The sequence below is a fragment of the Pyrgilauda ruficollis genome, unplaced genomic scaffold (genome assembly GCF_017590135.1).
Source record: "Pyrgilauda ruficollis isolate IOZ18807 unplaced genomic scaffold, ASM1759013v1 scaffold17, whole genome shotgun sequence".
In the NCBI taxonomy this organism is placed as follows: Eukaryota; Metazoa; Chordata; class Aves; order Passeriformes; family Passeridae; genus Pyrgilauda; species Pyrgilauda ruficollis.
This window is the reverse complement of record NW_024515875.1, coordinates 107,017-128,198: the sequence shown is the minus strand read 5'-3', so window position 1 is coordinate 128,198 and position 21,182 is coordinate 107,017. Positions and strand designations below refer to the sequence as shown.

Here is a 21,182-nt window from a genome sequence, read left to right as displayed (position 1 = left end):
GCATGATCCATGTGAACATGAATAATGTCTTTGAAGAAACCTCTTTAGTTTAGAAAATCTATCAGCAAACATCCATGGACACCCTGAGGGGCTGTGCTTCATGCAAGATGGTGATAAAAATGTAAGTCTTTAAGGACAAAATAATTGTTAATGCTCTGCAAAAGCATATTGTTCCATCAGGCAAACAGCCCTTAACAACAGTGGCAAGTTTTCAGACCATGGAATTTTAATCACCTTTTTAAGAACTTTGATTTTCTGTATAGGCATGAGAAAGGACCTTCCAAAGAACCTGTTAGGATCTTCTTTGCCATTATATGAAGTTAAATGGCATGTTTGCCACAGAGTGCTTTCAAAAGACTTGCTAGTTAACACAGTGACCACGGAAGAGGAAGTCAGCAGGAAATGGAGGAAGAGAAAGGCATTGAAAATGCAGTGGAGATGTTGCTGTCAGGGTTGATGTAGTTAGTTGGGTTGCCACAAAGAAGGTGAACAAACTTACTGACAAGTAAATTATTGGTAGATTCTTGCATTTGCACAGTATGAATAATTTGGGGGATGTACAAACATATTTCATCACAGGTACATTGGAGGAACAATCTAGGGGTGTAAGGCTTTTGGCTGAGGCTTTGATTCATTGTGGCAAAGACATATGAAAACTTCCTTGAAAGCATGTGATCACAGTTGTACAGCAGCCCAGTATTCAAGGTTTCAGGCTGGAAGAAAAAAAAGAAATTGCAATTCAGAGGTGTTACCTTCATTGATTTAACCCATACAAAGTTTCTTCTACATTAATTTTTGTTTCAGAAATGGTAATTTATTGGTGATGGATTTATGAAGGTGGGATTTCGTCAACATAACTAGTGGTTTTGCTGCAAACATATGTTCTCTCTTTGCTGTTAAAACACACCAACAAAAATATTTTTTCCTTTATGTTTTCAGACTCCTCCTTTTTGCCAGCCAATGATCTTACCCACAGTTTTTCTTCATACCTGAAGGAAAGTGAGTTTAAATGTCGGTCTGGATGACAGTTGTATGGAAAATATTATTAAGACAATATTACTGCATTTTTTATATGTAGCTCCAAATATTGTTTATTATGAAATATTAATTACTTTAAGGCTTTTAATTTTTTTTTTAATTACAGGTATTGTTTTTCTGGCTCTTATTTAGTTTATCACACTTTTTTTGTTATCAAGAATGTTCTAGGCTTTCTTATAATTGCTAGGGATTATTTGTCAGTAATTTATTGTGGCTTCATGAGTAGGTGTATGTATTATCTTAGAATGAAAGTCCTGCAGCTGGCTGCTGACATGAACCAAGTAATTTTTTTTTCTCTTGTATATTTATGTAGAACTTCTGGTCTGGTAAACGTTTCTTTGCAGATTATTTTCTCTGATAAAAATTGCCATATGTGGCAAATGAAGACAATAGGCTCATCACCTTAAAAACTGTTTATTGTTAATGCTTATCTAGTTTCTTCAGTTATGTGATATTTCTGTATTATATTTATTTTGGGCATTCCATTTTCCAGTTTCTCAGCCATGACTAAATGCAAAAGTGATGCCAAAGTTCCAGACCTCAAAGGAGTCAGCATGTGTGTTCTTGCTGCTGGCTACCATTCATCATGTACTCTAGTAATTTAAAATTGTGACATGTAGTATTTTGTGTGGGTACAAGGGCTTTTCCATTGCAGTCTGTCCTAAGTGGGCGAAGCTCCGGAGAAACCACAAGGAGAAGAAGTCGGTGGTGATGCTGGTTCTCTGCAGCTCTGCCCTTCGCTCCTTGGAACTCATCAAGTATGTCAACAGCAAAGGCTGTGTTGAGGTTGGCAGTCGGTCAGGAGTTTTGTCTTGGAACCACAGGGAAAAAGGCAAAACTGGGACACTGTCCTCTGCTAGCCAGCAAATTCACTGACTCAAACTGATGCAATATCCCTTCCTTCTTTAAACTCTAGGAGTGTGGTGTTCAGTTTTGAACTCAAGTAATGCCCAGTATTTCAGTTGCCTGGGAAGTGTTGCTTTTGTTAAAAACCAAAAGTAAAGTGTAACCAATTTAGGGGAAACATGGAACATGTTATACTTGGGAACAGAGTAAGCCCATAAAGCATCATGATCCACCACTAGAAGTCAAGGCTTTGCACCACAGGCAGAGAGGACATGGCATTTCAGGACCTCAGGTGCCAAGGTGTGTCTGGCCTGAGTGCCTTCAGGTCTGTGTCAATGTTCTCAGCTTGCTCAGGCTGGCAAAACTGCTGGGCAGAGATGACAATTTTCAGTGTGCCTTGTCCCCATTTTTTCCCCTTCTCTATCCTCCCACTTCTCATGCCAGAAGTTTTGTTGACTGATGAATTGATGGATACCTCACAAATTTCATGGTTGTCTTGACCCTACTTATCTGCCAGTACAAAATGAGATTTAGATTTGGGAAGTTTGATTCCATGACACAGATGTAAGCATAGATAAGGCAGATAAGTGCCAGTCGTGCATGCAGAGACTAGCACCTGAGACTTAAGTGGTTTAGATGTAGGTAAACCTTTAGCTTTGCAAATTAAAAATTTGTTGCACTGCAAGAAGCATGCAGAACAAGCTGTCTTAATGACATTCAACAAATACTGAATTTATTGTCTCCTATTTGAGGAATACAGAACATAGAGTTGTTATGGTGTGCCAAAATGGAGTGTCAGAAAAACAAGTCAAGGTTTCTAACAAATTCATTTGGTTAATTGGAATTTGGACAATGTCTACAGTAATGACAGTGGCAGCCTAGGTTTTCCCAGCAACCATGCTGCAGGAAGACTGTGAAATGTAGAATTGTCCATACACAGATCCTTCCTTTTCTGCACACACACTCATATTCATTAATGCCTTTATCTCAGTAACTGAATTATTTTTTAATGAGGATTTAGTGATTAACCAGTTTTGAACTAAGCTAGCTGTGGAAGCACAGACCATAATATTAAATATTATCTGACAAGCTATCTAAACAATATTGCCCTGATATCTTCCACTGTGTCTGTCCAGTTGTTGATCTCTGTTGATGAGTAGCAAACAAGAATGTACACAGCGTTCAGAGTACAACCAGAGTTCATTGGGGGGACTGTGTGTGTCTCAAACGTACTGAGAAATGCCAGTTGGTTTTTCTTTCCTCATGTGTGGTCTTAAGCCCAGCCCTGCTTCTTGTGTTTCACTGTTCATTTTTTTTCATTATTAGGTCAATGACAGCCTTTAAAGGGGATTGCAGAGTCATCAAGTTGTTTGCAAAGCACATAAAGGTAGGGAATTTTAATAGAGCAAGTAAGCAGCTAAATAGTGTGATATGATTTTCTTTTTAAATCCTTTGGCAGTAGTGCCTTTCATACAGTGCTCATATGAAGCTCCTTCCTTTAGGTGGTGCTTCCTTTGGTAGCCCATTGCTGCAGTGTGAAGAATTTCACTAAGCACCATCTCCAGTAGCTCTGGTGCAACTCTGTGCAGAATGTAGATGCTTGTGCACCTGCTGAGTTTCACTGTTCCACATTCCCATCAAGTGCTCATTCAGTGCCAGAAGGCTCACACTTGCAGCTCTGTGGAAGCACACTGTCCATCACCCACATTTGGATTCTGAAAATTGAATGCCTGGATCCCCAGTATCCATACCTGTTAAAAAGCAAAAATTATGGGGGTGTTGGGAGTAATGAATGGACATTTGGCCTTTGATATAAATGCTGTCAAAGACACAAATGTCATTTGCTTTATTTCACCTTTTTCCAGTATCTTCATCTTGAAGGACTTCAGAGTTAATTCAAGTTTTTCAGTATTCCAGAGCATTTGTTTAAATGATGAAGGAATCTTGCTGTTCTCACCTCTAAAAATAGTTGGTGCAATAGCAGATTTTTAAAGTTAAAAAAGATTAAACTTGTAGAGAAGTGTGATGCCCAGCTGGCTTGTTATATTTCTTAAACTTTCTTCCAGATATAATCATCTGACTGTTTGAAAGGCAAATATCATTTGTTACTTGATGATGTTCTAGAAAGAAATACAATGAGATCTTGAATTTATTTCCAATTCCTTGAGAGGAAATTTTAATACAATTATGGGTTTACTGTTGATTTTTCTTTCTCTCTTCAAATTAGATAAAGGAACAAATGAGTATGTTGGAGAAAGGCATGTTTCACATTGGGGTTGGAACTCCTGGGAGAGTAAAGGCACTAGTGGAGCAAGGTAGGAGAACAAGGAGGGTTTCCTCCCTAGGCATTTTATATTTGGTCTCATGAGAAGTGAAACTTAAACTGTTTCTTTTTCTTTTAGGTTGACATGAACATGTAGATTTGGGTACTAAACTGTATGGTTTTGTTTCTTCACTTGTTCTATGTCAGTCAAAACAAGGTCAAGGTTCTGGTACTCTGTTTTATGATCACTTTAAGCTGTCATAAGCCAGTATTAGTAGAGAAAGGCAGAGAAATGCTTCCTCTCACCTGCCAGTCAGTGCTTATTCCCTTTTCCTGCTCCCTGTGCAAGCCCAAGAGTCTGTTTGGTTGCTCAGTGAAATGACCCCAATTAAACCAAAACCAGTGTGCACACAAAATCAGGTAATGAGCAGGCAGAGGTGGGAGACTTCCTCTTTTGGCAGGAATACTGATTTATGCTGACTTGAAAGTGATTGCAAAACCATAATGTGAGATTCAAAGCTCCAGGAAACCAAACACTGCAAGTGGATCAAAAGGAAATAGTAGCAGAAGTCACTGTATCTTATGCTACTCTGACCTTAGTGTAAACTTTTGTGAGGGGTCTATGAAAGATCTGCTTGCTGATTTGATCTTATTTCTCATTTGCCTGTAGTGAAATTAATTACTCACTATAAATCTTTTCCCAAATTTTGAGTATTTTTACTTAGTCAGTAGGCAGTATGTACACAAAGAAAAAGAAACAACAAAATGACAAGATGATAAGGCAATTCTTTCTGTTCCTCTTATGCAAGACACTTTCTTGCTCTGACTGTGGTGTCTTGGTCAGGGAGTGACAGTGTTTTGGGACTCTGCTGCTCCTTCCAAAAGAGTGTAGGAGTAACATCATTTTGTTGCTTCCACCAACATTAAATGTTAGTGCTCAGCACATCAGCACATTGCCATGAAAGTAGTGAGGCAATGGAACAGGTTGCCCAGAGAAGCTGTGGATGCCCCATCCCTGGAAGAAATTTTATCCCAAGCTCTAGTTCTTTTTTGACAGTTTATTGTTGCAGTGCCAGGTCACTTAGGGAAGGGAGAGGAATCAAAACTGATGGGAAAAAATGGTGAGCATCATGTAGAAGACCAGGGGGAAAATAGGAGAACAGCTGAAAAGGAAGTTCAGAGAGGACCTTTTTTTTCACCACCACTTATTTGAAGGATAAAGGAATTCTTCAGCAGCACCACTGACCTGACTTATGTTCACAGAGCACACTGTCCTATAAATTGCTGAACACTCTCTATTCCTGTTAACATCAATTTTCAGGTTAGGGTCCTTGTAACTTACCAGTGACATCAGCTGTGGAAATTCAACTCCTGTGGTTTCATCAAGAGGAAGCTTGAGGAATTACTTTCTGGCAGGATGTTAAGCTCTTGACAAGTCTGGCAACAGTAGTTGTTCTGCTTTTGTGTTTATCTTCCAAAAAGGCATGAGATTATGTGGCTAAGGGAGTTTGCAGTGTCAGTGCATTAGTTTTCCAGGCAGCAAATGTAGTACTTAAGTGTTCAAAGATTAGTTTCCTTGGAAACAGACAGCAAAAGATGTAAAAGCCAAAAATCATTTTGATAAGCACATGTCATATTATCTTGGTAGTGAAATTTATGTTGCCTTTTTAGATGCCCTGTGCTTAAACTCCACGAAATACCTGATTCTGGATTGGAACTGGAGAGATCAAAAACTAAGGAGAATGATGGACATCCCTGAGGTATTGTATAAGCACCTGTATATGTTATGTTCTGTGTATTAAGTACTTTTGTTGGTAGCTCTCAGGTCTTGGTCAGTAAAGTTTTCTTTCTGTAAAGCTGTCTTCAGTGGTAAAGGAACACAAAGAAGTTCACATTGACTGAGAAGTCTGTACTCACACATCTCAAAATTATCTCCTGAAAAATAATTTTTCTTTTATTGTTGCAAGTCACAGCTGTGACTTCTGTGGTTGTGCTGTGAGTTTCCCCTGTTTATGCTCGATGGATATTCTACCTGTGCCCAGGAATTCCCTCAGCAGGAGGGCTTTGTACAGTGTCCTAGACCTTGACAAATGAGAGAGATGGGCATCACCAACTGTGTGAAATTTAGCAAAGGGAAGTGCTGGATTCTGCACCTGGAATGGGGCATCCTGGATGTACAGACAGACTGGGGAATGAGACAGTGGAAAGCAGCACCATGGAAAGAGATCTGGGGGTCCTAGTCGATGGAAAGTTGAATCTGAGCCAGCAGTGCCCTGGAGCCAGAAGGGCCAACCTTGTCCTGGGGGCATCAGGCCCAGCATCACAGCCAGGCAGGGGAGGGGACTGTCCTGCTCTGCTCTGAGCTGGGGCAGCCTCACCTGGAATATTGTGTATAGTTCTGGTCACAACATAAGAAGGGTATAAAGCTGTTAGAGAGTGTCCAAAGTAGGGTAATGAGGATGGAGAAGGCCTTGAGGGGAAGCCATAGGAGGAGGGGCTGAGGTCACTTGCGCTGTTCAGCCTCGAGAAGAGGAGGCTGAGGACAGACCTCACTGCAGTTACAAATTCCTTGTGAGGGGGAGAGGAAGGGTAGGCTCTGATCTCTGTGGTGACCAGTGACAGGTCTTGTGGGAGTGGCCTGAAGTTGTATCAGGGGAGGTTTAAGTTGGGTATTAGGATTTTCATCCAGAGGGTGGTTGGAACAGGCTCCCCAGAGATGTGGTCACAGCGCCAAGCCTGACAGATTTGAAGTGTTTGGACAATGCTCTCAGGCACAGGGTGTGACTCTTGGGGTGTCCTGTGTAGGGCCAGGATTTGGACTTGATCCTTGGGGTCCCTTCCAACTCAGCATATACTGTGATCAGTGAAAACTTTTCTGAAAAACTAAACAAAACTATAGCCAAATGTCTATGTTTCTCCACCTGAGAGCAAGATAACATCATACAAGTAAATCTACAGATAGTTCTCTTGTTTTTTCTTTTCTTTCTTGTCTTTTTTTTTCTTTTTTGTTTCTTTTGACAAGAAGTAGAGTACAAATAACTTAGACCCATCCATCACTTGTACACTCTTTCTAAGATAATTCCCAATTCTTTCCAGTTCTGTAATCCAGCTTTTATATTTCTTGCTGTAACAAGCTATGTTTACCATATGTTATGAGGCATCACCTATTTCTAGCCAGATGAAGAGGCAGTTTCTTCTATTAGTGTTTGTTAGAAAGTTCCCAATTTCCTGCACAGTGTCTTGAGGTTTTGTGCATTTAGAGCAGGCCGATATATGAAAGGAATCTCCAGGGAAAAGGACTTCTTTTGCATATAAACATTAAGCTGTTTCACAAGTGAAACAAATTATCAATCATTAATCCATCTATGTACTTGTCTAAGTATTTGAATGTGCTGCATTTTACAACCCCACATACACAAAACAAAAAAAAAATACATTGAAGAAATTAAGTAGCAAAAAAACCCCTGCCTTTGCTTTTTTGGTGGCAAGGAGGCTCCCTCTTGTGGCTAATACATAAGGCTTTTTTTGTATGGTGCTTGCACTTATCTGTAAGTTTTGTAAAGAATAGAAAACATTAAATCACAGACAGTACAGTATAAAATCAGAGGCAGTACAAAAGGTGTTGATGGCAGTGGGATGGATTTTTTAAGTCATCTAAAGTCAGCATCAATAAAGTAGACCATAGGTGATCCACCTCCAAAAAATGAAGATTATGTTGCCACTATTTCATTTTGGGCTATTGCAAACCTCAAGTATACCTTTCAGCTCACTCATAGCAGTTCTGTGTGTCTGTCTAGAAATATAGGCCAAAAGTTGTGATTCCAAGTCTATTTTATTAAGGCAAAATCCTAAGGCTGTCAGCATAAAAAGTTAAAGCTTAGTTGAAGTTAAATCCAGGTAGGTAAGAACACTGGACCATCATATATTGTGTTAGGATAAGCAATAGATATTTGTGTGTGATTACAGGATAGTGAATATATAATTACAGAAAAGTCTTCAAACTGCTCTTGGCTCATGGAACACATCATAAGGGAAGGTTTTTGACATCTTGAGCTTTATAAGTAGAGTATTTTGTAGGTATTTATCCCACTGCAGACATCAGGCAGATTTCTTAAAGTTATGTATAAGGAATGTCAACAGCGAAAGACACCCAAATAATGTTTTGGTGGTAAGGCATCTTAACATGACATATAAACCAATGGGATGTTCTAGCAACTTGTGGGCTTCAAATATGGAAAAATTTGTCCTAGTCAGCTTTTCTAATTGTATAGAAAAATGTCAGATACATGCTATGAATAGTCATAAGTTTTCACAGAGAGAGGAAAGAGAGTACCAAATACAATTTAGAGAATTAGCTGTTTGATGAAACAACCATCATTGTTGTTTCATCAAATTATAATTAAAATTTCTTTCACCTGTGTTAGTTATGGAGGAAAAATGGTACACTTAAAGTCAGAAACTCATAGGCCATACTGGCCTATTTTCAGTGCAAACCTCAATTATCAATAATTTCTTTGCATACTTAAAGTGCAACGTTGCTGAATTTCGTTGTGTTTAAACCAGAATCAAGAACAACTGGAAGCACATGTCCATTGTACTTGCTGTTTTGGTAGTCACCTGATGTTCAGTGGAGAATTATGTACACAGAATTATATTTCTATTCTAGTAATATAATATTATAATATATAATATTATAATATATTTATTATAATATTATATTTATATTCTAATAAATATATGAATTTAAAAACACATGGATCTTTCCACATGGCAGTTCTGTATGCCACTGTATCCACACAAGGGATGGTGCCCTGATCCACTGCTCTGTCAGCCCCCTCAGCATCTCATTAGTTTAATGCTTCTGGAATTTTTCATTCTCTGTTTCTGTGTCTCCCACTTCATTCATCCCAAACAATGGAGAGAGAAGGAGATGAAAGCTCCCAAAGAAAACACAGGAGGAGTGAATGAGTTTATCAGACTTTGTCTTGGCACACTGGAATAGAAGTAAAGCATAAAGTTGTAAATCAAAATGGATTCTATAATTTTTGGTCTGAGCAAAGGACAAGCTTTCTGCTTTGAAAGCTTTTTGTACACAGGTTGGTGGCAATACAGAGCTGTCTCAACTCCGCAAGTTGCTTGTTCCTAAAATTCAAATGAAGTTGTTTGGTTTTTTTTTAACCAAAACCCAATACTGTATTGTCTGCAAATAATACACACACCAAGCCTTCAGTAAATTTGAAAATATTCTGTTTAAGTTTCAGACTTCATGAAATTAAATGGTTTGTGAGAAATGGGCTTGTGATAGAAAGACAACTGTGTTCACCTTCATGTAGCACATCCAGTCTGAAACTGAGGCTGGCTGGGCTTTCTTGCATCATTTATTCCTCTGCAAAGTGGAGGCATGAAAGAATATAATCCTGAGAGAAAACCTGCAAACAAGTGATTTGTAAGTGGTAAGAGGGAGCTATAAGGAAACTCTGGACTAACCATGATGATAAAGAATCTTGTGTTCCCTCTGAAATATGTAGTCAGTATTTACTCTGTAATATATTTGTTTTATCTTTAGATAAGCCATAAGCCACAGTCATACCAGTGTCATAAAACAAAGTACTTTGTACACAACACAGGCAGACCTGACCTTCATGCTCACTTTCATTCAGGTGTCCCAGACACAGACAGGGCTGTGCCTGTTGCACTGCCCTTGATCTGCTTTATGCCAGTTGTTACTCTGGAGAGTTCTGTAGGGATTCTGTAGCCCAGGATGGGCGTTTTGCTGTGGTGTGCTTTATCAACAATGCCATTGACAGCCTTTCTGTAGCCATGTGAAATGGGACTTCAGGGCTGCAGGGCAAATGATGGGTATTTTAAAAACTGAAAATGTTCTAGAGGACCTTGTATAGGAATCTCTTCTTTAATTTCTAGTCCTATACTTAGGTGCCTGAGTAAATAAATAATGGTGTCATTATCAGTAACTTTTTATGCTTCCTTTGATTTTTGTTTTCTTCAGATAAAGAAAGAAACAATTGATCTACTGGAGAAGAGTATTATAAAGCTGTGCAGAGATGGATCTGTGAAGCTGGGACTCTTTTAATGAATTTACCAACAAGGAAGTAATTTGCAGCTGCATTTTACTATTATCCTGCCTGCAACTGAATTTTGACTTTTCACATGTCTCAATACAGAAGGCACATTGCAACTTTATCTGAGGTTTCTTTTAATAAAAACCCGGAAGTTTTGTTTGTAGTTCTAGTATTATTTTTATTGCAGTTACAATGTCATATGGAAATCAGAGTTACACTGCTTTCACCTGCTAGATCGACTACTACGTGTCACTAGTAAGACTTTGAAGATGAGCAAATATGAATGTGAAAGTCTTTGCACAGCTCAGTTTTCTGTTCCCTCCTGTGCTGTCCTAAGTGAGACATGTATTTCTCTCATGAGAATGGTAATCTACTTGCTCTTGGGGGGGTCTTTGAAAAAGTTGTATGAATTTCAGTAGCATGTTAAAAAGGTATTTTTCATCTATCTGTTCTAGAGCTGGCCAAATGCTGCTTTTTGTGCTTACATGATAAATTACCTGTATATTATACTGAGATTTTATTTTGGTTAAACTGTTGAAGTGTGCAAAAAGTATTCTTGTATTTGTCCATTTAAATTAAAATGAGGTGATCTCTGGGTGATTCTTTTGTCATTGCAGATAATAGGGAATGGATGGATTCTTTTTCAGAGAACTAGATGAATAGAGATGAGGAAATCACCTTGGAAAGTATTTGATCCAAAGTATTTCCAAGTACCTTGGAAAGCCATTGATCCAAATTGGATATTTTAAAAGTGAGTTGTCCTTCTATGATAAAGAACACACAACCTTTTTACAACTTTTAATTGCATCTAAGTTAATAGTAATGAGTGTAATAGGTTAAGAAAATTGGTTTGGTCTTCCAAAGCCATGTTCTCTGTCCAGTGCTGTCTCAGCACCTTCAGTCCTCCCCAGTGGAATCCAGTGCAACTGGAGTAGAACTCCTTTCCTTGTATGCCATGCCTGTTAGCTGGGCAGCTATGGATGTGAAGGGAGAAGAAATAATGCATCTGAAATTACACAGAAATTCCAGTATAGCTGCCAGTATCCCTGCAAATGAATAAGTCATAACAAATCCTAATGAGCTGTGGAGCAGGAAAAATATATCTAAGTTTTTCCAGGAGGAATGAACTGGACACCCTGATCAAAGTACACAATCACTTGATTGGTACAAGCTGATCATGGGGATCCAGGCACAAATACAGAAAACAAGGAAGAGAGAGATCTAGTTAATAAGTAATTCCTCACCATAATGCAAGTTTGAAGAACGAATACAGTCTCCCAGCAATAAAGACAGTATCTCAGCTGAAACACTCTCCAGCACAAGGACATTACTCCTTTCTCTCACCAAGAAGAAAATGAAAAACAAGACAAGTGCTCTTCCCAGAGAAGAAGTCCAGCCTTCCAGGTGTCCAGATAACAGTGCATTCAAACAGCAGAGGCTGCCAGCTTGGAAGCCCCAGCTCACCATTGCATCTGTGCTCTCCAGCTTCTTTCTGACAGGGGCATTCTGCCTCACTGTGGGAGTCTGCCTTGTCCTGTCTGCAAACAGAGTCAGAGAAATACAGGTTGGTTTGGGAGTGGTGTTCTTTGATATTCTGTAAAGTAGAAACCAGGCCAGGTTTGGAGAGAAAAGACTTTGAATTTTTGCTTTTGAATAAAGATGATAGCAATGGCTTTATGCCTTGGACATGTGTCCAGCAGCTGGTATTCCTGTGAAAATCTTCAGACGCAGTCAGTTATCAATAAATCAGAGCACTGGGTGATTAACTGGATGGTAATATCTGAAATATGGATGATAACTACTGGCACTGGCTGCTAATACCAAAATTTTATCATTATCTTCTGGGGTTTTGAAGGGAAATAAGCAAATCCCTGAGAGAGTGTTTGACACTATAAGAACATACGTGTTTGCTGGGCAAAATCTTGAAATACAGGGAGCCCTAATGTTTAAATCCCTCCTGCAGAAAAGGTTAATCAGACCTGTGGTGTACTCCTGTTTGGAGCCAACACTCAGCACTACACCCAGGCTGTTCAGCAGGGCTGGGCCATGATGCATGTGGGGATTTGTCAAGCATTACTTGGTCAGCCAGCCCAAGGTGCAGGAGTGTTCTTCTCTCAGCACTCCTTTGCTGGGGAGCAGACGTGAAAGTTCTGCAACATCAAAAGGCTTTAAACCAGCTTTAAAATAGGGATAAATTTTGTAGTTGTTCATTGAGGCCAAGTCCTCACTCTGCCTCTTCATTTTCAACAATGTTTTTGGCAGTCCATGGTCACTTAGAAGAGAACAGCTCTAAGAAGCCTTGGACCTAAAACACTAAACTTTTCCTATGAGCATGTCCTTTATTACAATATATTTGCTTTCACTTCTCTGACAGATAGATTATTCAGATAAATGCTCAGATTGTTCAAAGCTCCGTGAAAATTCCTCTAACTGGAATAAGGAATGCCACTGTTCTATTAATTTCACACTAAAGGAAGATATATTGGTAAGTGAGTGCAAAAACCAACTCAGGTTGCTGCGTACCACCTGTTACTTATATCCCTAAATTATAAAAGACAGTAATTCTGTTCTGTAGAGCTCCTGACTAAATTTGCTTTGTACTTTTTCAGAACATGAAATGCTCAAAATTTTACACTTTTGTCTTTGTTGTTCATTTTGGTATTTATAATCAAGACCAGGCACCTTGGTTGGGAGATGCCCAAGGAGAAGAAGGGGGTGGAGGAAATGGTGTTTGATTGTGGAGGTGACCTCTCTCTGTCTCTCTCTGAGTCAGAGGCAAAGCTTTGCCCTTGGCCTGGGATTGGTTGTTGCTGCCCTGCTAAGCTCTCAAGTGAGAAGGAAATCTGAAGCTCTGACCACTTTACATAAGTAGACCCCTGTAATCATTTTTACAAAGGTTGTGCTGCTAATCCCCAAGGTCCTTGAAATAATTCAAGTCTAGCAATGTGATTCTGAAGTTTCTTTTGGAAAAAGTATCCTTCGTTTCCTTCCTTAAACTACCAGGTTGTGTTGTTGAGACTGTTAAAATGCTTCATTTTCTGCCAAAGAGATCTTATACTTAGTACTGAATAAATGATCCCTTAAAATGACAGTGCAATTTAAAGTCATTTTAGGATTCCTCAGTATTGAGGAGGCTGTTAAAATACTTTGTAATTCTTAAGATTACAGTGATGTTTGAGATGAGAAGTTAATTTCACTGAGTAATGGGTTTTTTATAGTTGCATAATTACCTTTCATGCATGATTTACCTGCCCAGCATTCTTCTTTTAATTTGAAGGTTTTTGTGCACCTTCTTTTATGGAAAATGAGTGTCTGTCTCTGCAATATGATTCATAGTCATTCCAAGTTCATGGCCAGCCATGCCATCTTGAGTAAAATAATTATCAGGCATTTTTATTTTAGGTTTTGTTTGGTGATTTAAATTATGTTTAATTTTGTGCCAAAACATAAAAACTTACAGTTAGGGTAAAGATTAGATTCTAGCCCATGACTGCTGTGTTGCTTAGGGTGTAGTTACAGACATTTTAATATGAGTACTCTCTTCCCCTCTTTTTTAGCAAGTAATAGGATTTTTTATTGCCTTCATGAACTCTCCTTATTGAAGGGATTTATCCTTGGATTCTAGGGTGATGTTTTTATGTACTATGGTCTGCAAAACTTCTATCAAAACCACCGTCGATATGTGATATCAAGAAGTGACGCGCAACTGTTGGGCCGAAGTGTAAATGTAAGTTTTCTTTTTCTGTTGTGAGATCAGTAGCACTCCCAGCAGGTGTGCCTTTGACCACATGGAGAGCCAACTAGGCAGAGCCATAAGTGTGTTTAGGTGGCTCTAGGGAATAATAAAGTACAGATTTTCAGTGTTTGGTCCTGGCTTTTATGCTTGTTGGGGCTATTATGCCTAATAAGTTAATAAGAGAGGAAGGTTGAAGGGGGTGGGGGGTAAATAAAAGATGTCAGTTCTGTATTGCAGTTCTCAAACCTGCACCTTGTAGTGCTGATTAAAAATACGCTTTTTCAAATAAAGATACAGAAAGATCTCCTTCTTGTGTTGTCAGTCTTCTTAGCCAGAAGTGTTTTAAGCTGTGCTAAAGAATTAAGTTAGTCCCTAGCTAGGGCTAGAGAATTAAGTTATTCTAAGTCTTTCATTTCGCCATCTGGCTTTGGAAGCGGGCAAGGAGCAGGAAATGATTAGTTCTGAAATAAGTGATCATATAGCATTCTAAGTATGCAATCCAGAAGTCTGAAGAGGGAGTAGACAGCATCACCTGCAGCAGACTTCCAGGAAACTGGAGAATGCAATCATGGCATTCAGGTTCTTTTACTTACAAATCTAAAGCATATTTTCTTTGGCTTAAAAGTAGTATTTCTTAATATACACATAGTCCACATGTCCTTTCAGTATATATGATGGTTGTGCCATGGTAATCTGTTGTTTCTATAAAGTGCTTCTTACAACTCTAAAGACATGTTCCTCATTTCTATAAAACACTTCGTAAAACTCTCCAGGTGTCCTGTTAGCTTGTTTGTTTGCATCCAATGCAGCTGCTTTTGGCTTTTGTGCCGATCAGATACACAGCTCATTGGACTTACTTGAAATTTGTTTCTATGTTGAAACCCTGAAGATTTATAGTTTCTTATAAAATGGGGTAGGAAAGATGTGGTAAAGCTGAGGTGGACTTCTGTTTTTCATTCTGGATCTTCATACATCAAGATTTGGCCTTGTTGACCTGCAGTAATTTGGCCAACTACATCTGCTGTTCTCCAGCACTAATTCAGCCCAGGTCAGAATTAAAAAGAAGGTAAAATAAGATGTTCTAGGGTAAGCCAAGGCTTCACTGGAACATTTTCAGTTGTAGCCATTTTACAATAGCAGATCCCCATACCTGTTTTTTATAGTCTGGAGCTTGCAATCAGTAGTAGAATTTGGTGAAGACCTTAAGTTTCTGTGCCTAGATATGGAAGGTGTTCCTGAACTGCAGACCCATTTGATGTCTCTCTAATGTGACCAAAAGGTACTGGAGACTTAATTGTACAGTGGCTTTTCAGAAGAAGGCATGGGAGGACACCAATTAAAACCAAACCCCAGGTCTGTGCCTGATTGTTGTGTGACCTTGAATGCAGATCCAGAGGAGCTACTGCGCGCCCTTCAGCACCTACAGGAACGGGACCCCGATGGCGCCGTGCGGGGCCATTGCCAACAGCATGTTCAATGGTACGTGGGGCCTTCCTCTGCCCCTTCCTGATTTCCTCTTGAAAATATTCCCTTACCTCAGGCCAGGGCAGACCTGGTACTGCAAGGCCTCTACTTTCTCTCATAAAAAGCCTTTGTTTGGTTGTGCTCCTCTGGTAAACGTGAGGCTCTGCTTCCTACTGTTTAGTAACTTGGCCCTTGTTTGGAAACTGAGGGAAATTTCTCATTTTCTAAGGCTCTCTTCCATGTGAGTGTACAGCAGGAGTGAGGAATTTAGGCCCTCCTGAAATAAGGAACAAGGATACAACAGATTTCATGTACTTCCTTGCTATAAAGCACATTCCTGTACAGTGATGGGAGAGCCCAGATTCTGCCTTCCCACAATCATGTTCTTAGAAGGAGGGTGTCGTGGTTTTGGTTTGCTAATTTGAGATTTCTTGGCTAGAATAGTCTTTCTTCAGTTCACTTAGGGAGAGAAGTCTCTCTTGTTACTGTTACGGAGAATTCTCTGCAAGAGTACAGTTCTCTCGTGGCTCTCTCCACGAATAGCAGCTGCCTGGGGAAATCTGCAATCGTGAGCTCCCTCCCATTTTCCACAAGCTTTTCCCACAGCTGTGTTTATGGGCGATGTCAACTTACAGGGTACTATTTTAAAGACGAGCTGTTTAAAGGCAAAGGTTCTCATTTCTGTATCTGAAATCATCTTCTTCCTGGGAGCACAGGATCTTCATCACTCTTCTCTCTTTCTCTGTTCAAACTTCTCATAGTATCACAGCTACTTTAACAGCTTACTTTAGCATGGAGGCCTTTGCGCCATATCTACAATTTGAACGCTTTCATCTCCCCATACTTTCATGTGGGAAAAAGAGTCTTTTCTCCATAAAATGTGCTCAAAAGCACATTCTTATACAGTGATGGGAGAGCCCAGATTCTGCTTTCCCACAATCATGTGCTTAGAAGGAGGGACTCTCCACATTCTCCGCTTTACTTTGGATCTTTGGATCTACCCAGTTTCATTTTTGTTCTAGAATGCTGGAAGCATACATAGTCTTAATTTGATCCTGGATTTGATTTTTGTAGTAATCTAGTGGCCATAATCTGTTTCTGAATACACTTGGGAGATTTCAGAATGTATCTTTGGAAGGAAAAGCAACAAAAACCTACAGACTTTTCTCCACTACCCCATCTTTTATGTCTTCCAATTTCTACCACTCCTTGCTCTCACCCTTTTTTAACCTGTTCCATGGAGCAGGTTTTGAGAAGGCAGCAGCTCTTTCCAAGCAGCTGCGCCACCCACACCAGGGAACTTGTGAAAGCCAGTTGCATTCAGTAACTTCTAGATCTATTTGATTTTTGTCTGCCTGCTGCTGGAAGTGGGATTTACTGGGCTGGGCTCAGACCTAGGCCAGCAAAGCCCAGCTGTGTGCAGCCCACGCTGTTCTGGAGCATGTGAGGGAGAGTCAAGACAAGCAACTGAGCAGGCAGAGCTCAGAGCATTGCAATTCCTGTTAATGAAGTGGTGATAAATAGCTGGGGATGTGGTGGGCCACAGAATGATCATTTCTCAGAAGACTGTGTCTGAGCTTTATGGAGCTGCATGAACACAGGTTTTGTAGAAGGAAATAAGTATGTTTTCATTGATGCCTATGCAGCTGAGTTGTGCTTTTTGTGTCTCCTAAAAGGCAACTTCTCCCCATCTGTATTGTCTGATTGTCCCTGCCCATCATCCCATTGGCTGCCTAGGCGTTTACGGAGCTGTTAATGCATCCTATAATGTTTTTGCCTTATGTTAAACTAATCTATGTAGGAAAATAGTAATGGATAAAAACAAGTGCTGTTCTCCCACTGAAACTGGATGGCATGGTTAGGCACAATTTTAACTAAATGGTTTTTGATTGAAGAAGGTGTTTGTGTCCAAGTTGGTAAGCAAGCTCTAACTGGCAGAAAACTAAAGCAAATGTTTTTTTCCAAAGGACTGGATTCCCTTGATTGTGCTTTTATCTCTACCCTAGTCCCTGAAAACACATCATGTATAGCAAAGTTTTGGGACAACTGTCAAAGAAATTCTAGGGGAAGCTAGCTAGGACAGTAACTTCTGTAACTAGCTAGAGAGCTCAGAAAGTGATTTGCAAAGAAGGTAGTCCCACAGGAGTTGATAGACATGAGAAGCATTACAACATACACAGGGATTGGTAGGAAATGTTCAGTCTTTAAAACTTCAGTAGTTCCAAGACTTTGGTACCTTAGTTCTTCTTGTGAAATGTGCAGTGCTCCATACACACCCAGGATGTTCAGGTTTTCTATCCACTTGAAAGATGCTTGAAATGTGCCTTTTTTTTTTTTTTTTTTTTTTTTTTTTTTTTTTTTTTATCATACTGATAATTAGAATGACTGTCTTTGACTCACAGGTGTTGCTTTTTGTGTTCCCTGTAGATACTATTGATCTGTTTTACAATTATAACTCATCTGTGATTCAAGTGCCACTGCTGAAGACTGGAAACAGTTGGTGGACAGATAAAAATGTGAAATTTCGCAATCCTGAATCATACAATCTCTCTTCTGCATTTGCAGGTAGGAATGGTTCTGCTGGTGGTCCTTATTTTTCAATGGCTTCCCCTATCTCCGCTTCATATATCTCCTATTGTCAGAAAAATCACCTAGAAAAATCACCTTTGGGAGAAATAGCAAGAAAGCAAGTTGAAGAAGGAGGGTTTAGAGAGTGACTGATAGCAGAAGGCACATTTAGCCAAAATACCACCTTTTAACTTTTTTAATCAGTGACCATAGAAATTGAGAGAAAATGGTTTTGGAAGACTGAAGTTAGCCACATCAACACCCTTCTTTATAGTTTCTTGTAGTGCTTAATCTGTCCAGAGAAAGCAGGGAATCAGTTGCTTGCTTTTTCTTTTTTTTTTTTTTTTTTTTTTCTCCTGTTGAAAACATCCATGAAGGAGAATTGCATGTCCCATCTTTCCTTCATGCCTTTGCAGATTCTTGGGCAGTTGTGAGACATGAGAGGCTGCCTTTGTCACTAATTCTTTCAGACTTGTTTCCTAGGGCTATTTCCTTGTTATGGTTGATCTCTATTGAACTGGGGCTAAAAGCTGCCTGTTGTGGATCAGGGCAGTGCTGAGCTGGGTGCAATATGCAAGAGCTAATGATCTAAGTCATTTTCATGGGAGTGATTCTAAATGTCGTAGGCTGTGCCATTAGGCTGCGAAAAGGTGCCTTTCTGGTTGTACAGGAATATATTAATGTGTAAAAATGAAGGCAAGCTCCTCATTATAGAGAACATATTGCTTGCTGAAGAGACAAGAATCCAGAATAAACAGTATTTTCACTTGTGCAAGTCACTTTGTTTCTCCTGTGCTTGAAGGTTCTAATGTGTAGCAGCCCCTGGGTACTGTTAAACTGTTAATTTGTGTTTGAGGTGAGTGGACATGCTTGGAGATGCTGATGTCTGGCATATATATAATTTTGGACAGTGTCTAATGTCTCTTTCACAGCTCATATTCTGTGTTGGTTGTGCGAGGCCCAGAATCTCAGCAACCACAGTTTTTACTGACAGTGTCTTTCCTGCTTTGTCTCTTTGTGACCAGGGACAGCCAGACCTCCTTACTGGCAGAAACCAGTGTATCTGTTAGACGAGGAAGATGAGAGGAACAATGGTTATGTGAACGATGACTTCATTATCTGGATGCGAGTGTCGGCCTTTGCAACGTTCAGGAATCTCTACCGGCGTGTCAGACGGGTTCAGCACTTCACAGAGGGCCTGCCAGCAGGGAATTACACCTTCCATATTTCCTACAGTATCCTTTCATATTCCGTAAGGTTCCTAGACAATTACAGTGACATGGAAGCAAATAGGATTTGTGTGATGAACTGGCAAAGAAGCGGTGCAGAACAACCCTGTGTCAGGAGAGCCCTTGAGGGATTTGGGCCATGTCCTGACTGACAAGAGCTTTTGTGCTGGTGCAACTGCCCCCTCACAGCCAACAGTGGGAACTCTGCTGACTAAACCACTCCTTTTGTCAGCAGGAGTTATGTCAACATGACCATAAATTTCTCTTCTTTCTCAGCTGATAGAAATGGGGTTATAAATGTTCTGTCATGGTTCTATTCTGAAAGCTTCAATGGGAGAGATGAAAGGTAAACTCATATAACATTCTGGCTACAACATATTAGGTAGAGCTGAGCATTTACCCTCACAAAGACTATGTGGAGTATGATGATAGGCTTCCCAAAAGGCCCATTTTCATCTGAACTTTCACAGCAAATTAATGCAGTAGCTTTCCTATAAATTATGAATCTGAAATTTACAATGTTTTGAAAAAGGAAGTATTTCCACATGCACACAAAGACTGTATCTAAAATAACTGGGTTTCTTACCACCAGCTGCCTACCACCTCCCTAAGACCAGCTGGGTTTTTGGATCCAGAACAGCAGAAACATCACCAATAAGTTAAAGGAGTTTTGGCAGCAAATGCAGACCTCTTTGTGCCTTGGAAAGCTTTTTGAGCATTTAACCACTACTTTCTCTTCTCCTGGAAATAATGTACACTTTGTTAGTGAAATCTTAACATTCTTCTCTCAGATTTCCCTGTTACCATGTTCAAGGGGAGGAAGCATGTGATTCTTTCAACTGTGGTGTGGAGCGGCGGAAGTAACCCATTCCTGGGAATTGCCTACCTGGTTTCTGGCACAGCAGCAACCCTGACAGGTTTTGTCATAACTGGCATCCACTTAAAGCTCAGGAAAAAGAAAACATACTTTCAGAAGCAATAAGGTTCACCTTTCTGAACAAAGACAGAAGTGTGCAGTGAACAAAGAAGGTGCAGCATAGACCTTCCAGTCTTTCCCCTGAGCTCTGGACCATTTTCAGTGTCAGGTTTGGTGAATGCAAGCAAACTGAGGGGCAGGGCTAGTCCATCATCTGAAACCAAACTTACCTGTGGTGCCATTCTCATTAATGTACCTGTGAGCCTAAATTTGTTTCCTAGGAAACTTGTAGTGAGATGAGCTTCAAACAGCAGATAGCACAGCAGATTAGGATTGCAATGGCAAAGAAATTATGTGGTACCAATGTCTGGCCAGAAGTCAGGGTCCATATTAATTTCTTACTCAGCCCATAATTCAGACAACATTTCTCTTAACTGGAATGGAGCTTTGGATGGGTAAAACAAGAAGTCTTGATCCAACAAAAAGCTTGAGTAGGTAGACCTTATTGCTAAAATCTGCTTGTGGGCCACATACATGTGCTTAATGGCTCGGCTTGGGTTTTATATACCTTTTTCAGCTATGCTGAAAAAGCAACCAGTTTAAATCAGTGCATTCACTCCAGTTTGACACCTGATTTGTGGTTGACTACAGGGCATTTATCAGGAGTTCAGAGTTTGTTTAGACCAAGTTTATTTGATTTATCTAGCAGATGAAAGCTAGAGGGCATCCAATCATTTATTTGCATTTTTTAAAATTATGGTTCAATAGAAATCCTAAATGAAAAGTTCCTTTAATGCAAAATATTTTAGCAGAACCATCTACCTAATTTAAGTATTAGGCCAAAATTGCACTCCTACCTATCCCATGTGAAAGTTCACAAGTTCTTACATGACACAGAATGGTAATTTATTGTCAATAAAAAACAAAGCACCAGAAAATCTGTCAATTTTAAGTGAACACTGCAGTTCATTAATAGGTTCATCAATTTTTATATTTCATGTTCAAAATTTCACACATTTAGGACTTACTTCTAGTCTCACAA

The 21,182-nt window shown here is 39.7% G+C and overlaps 2 protein-coding genes across 5 annotated transcripts in view; both read left to right on the top strand.

Annotated features, from left to right (window-relative positions):
* CMSS1 (cms1 ribosomal small subunit homolog) overlaps window positions 1–10,822 on the top strand; it is a 222,473-nt gene extending 211,651 nt beyond the window's left edge. For 3 of the 4 annotated variants that reach the window (XM_041463954.1, XM_041463951.1, XM_041463955.1), the window contains exons 5-10: window positions 940–999; window positions 1,694–1,796; window positions 3,211–3,271; window positions 4,112–4,199; window positions 5,819–5,907; window positions 10,155–10,822. In XM_041463954.1, coding sequence (XP_041319888.1) covers window positions 940–999; window positions 1,694–1,796; window positions 3,211–3,271; window positions 4,112–4,199; window positions 5,819–5,907; window positions 10,155–10,238 — 485 coding nt within the window. In that variant the 3' untranslated portion in view covers window positions 10,239–10,822. The remainder of the gene's footprint in view (window positions 1–939; window positions 1,000–1,693; window positions 1,797–3,210; window positions 3,272–4,111; window positions 4,200–5,818; window positions 5,908–10,154) is intronic. The other variant, XM_041463956.1, reaches the window with a different exon arrangement.
* Window positions 10,823–11,465: 643 nt separating this feature from the next.
* LOC121351692 (cell cycle control protein 50C-like) lies at window positions 11,466–20,807 on the top strand. Its single transcript, XM_041464044.1, has 7 exons — window positions 11,466–11,791; window positions 12,602–12,712; window positions 13,853–13,954; window positions 15,352–15,442; window positions 17,855–17,992; window positions 19,021–19,230; window positions 20,016–20,807. Exons 1-7 carry the CDS (start codon window positions 11,582–11,584, stop codon window positions 20,204–20,206), a joined length of 1,053 nt encoding a protein of 350 aa, XP_041319978.1. The 5' UTR covers window positions 11,466–11,581; the 3' UTR covers window positions 20,207–20,807.
* Window positions 20,808–21,182: the final 375 nt, after the last annotated feature.

Bases quoted from the DNA above. Each gene is read 5' to 3' on its own strand.
- LOC121351692 (XM_041464044.1), top strand. From the start codon at position 11,582: ATGAAAAACAAGACAAGTGCTCTTCCCAGAGAAGAAGTCCAGCCTTCC. The intron at 15,443-17,854 runs GTACGTGGGGCC...TGTTCCCTGTAG, and splicing joins TGCCAACAGCATGTTCAATG to ATACTATTGATCTGTTTTAC. The intron at 19,231-20,015 runs GTATCCTTTCAT...TTCTTCTCTCAG, and splicing joins CACCTTCCATATTTCCTACA to ATTTCCCTGTTACCATGTTC.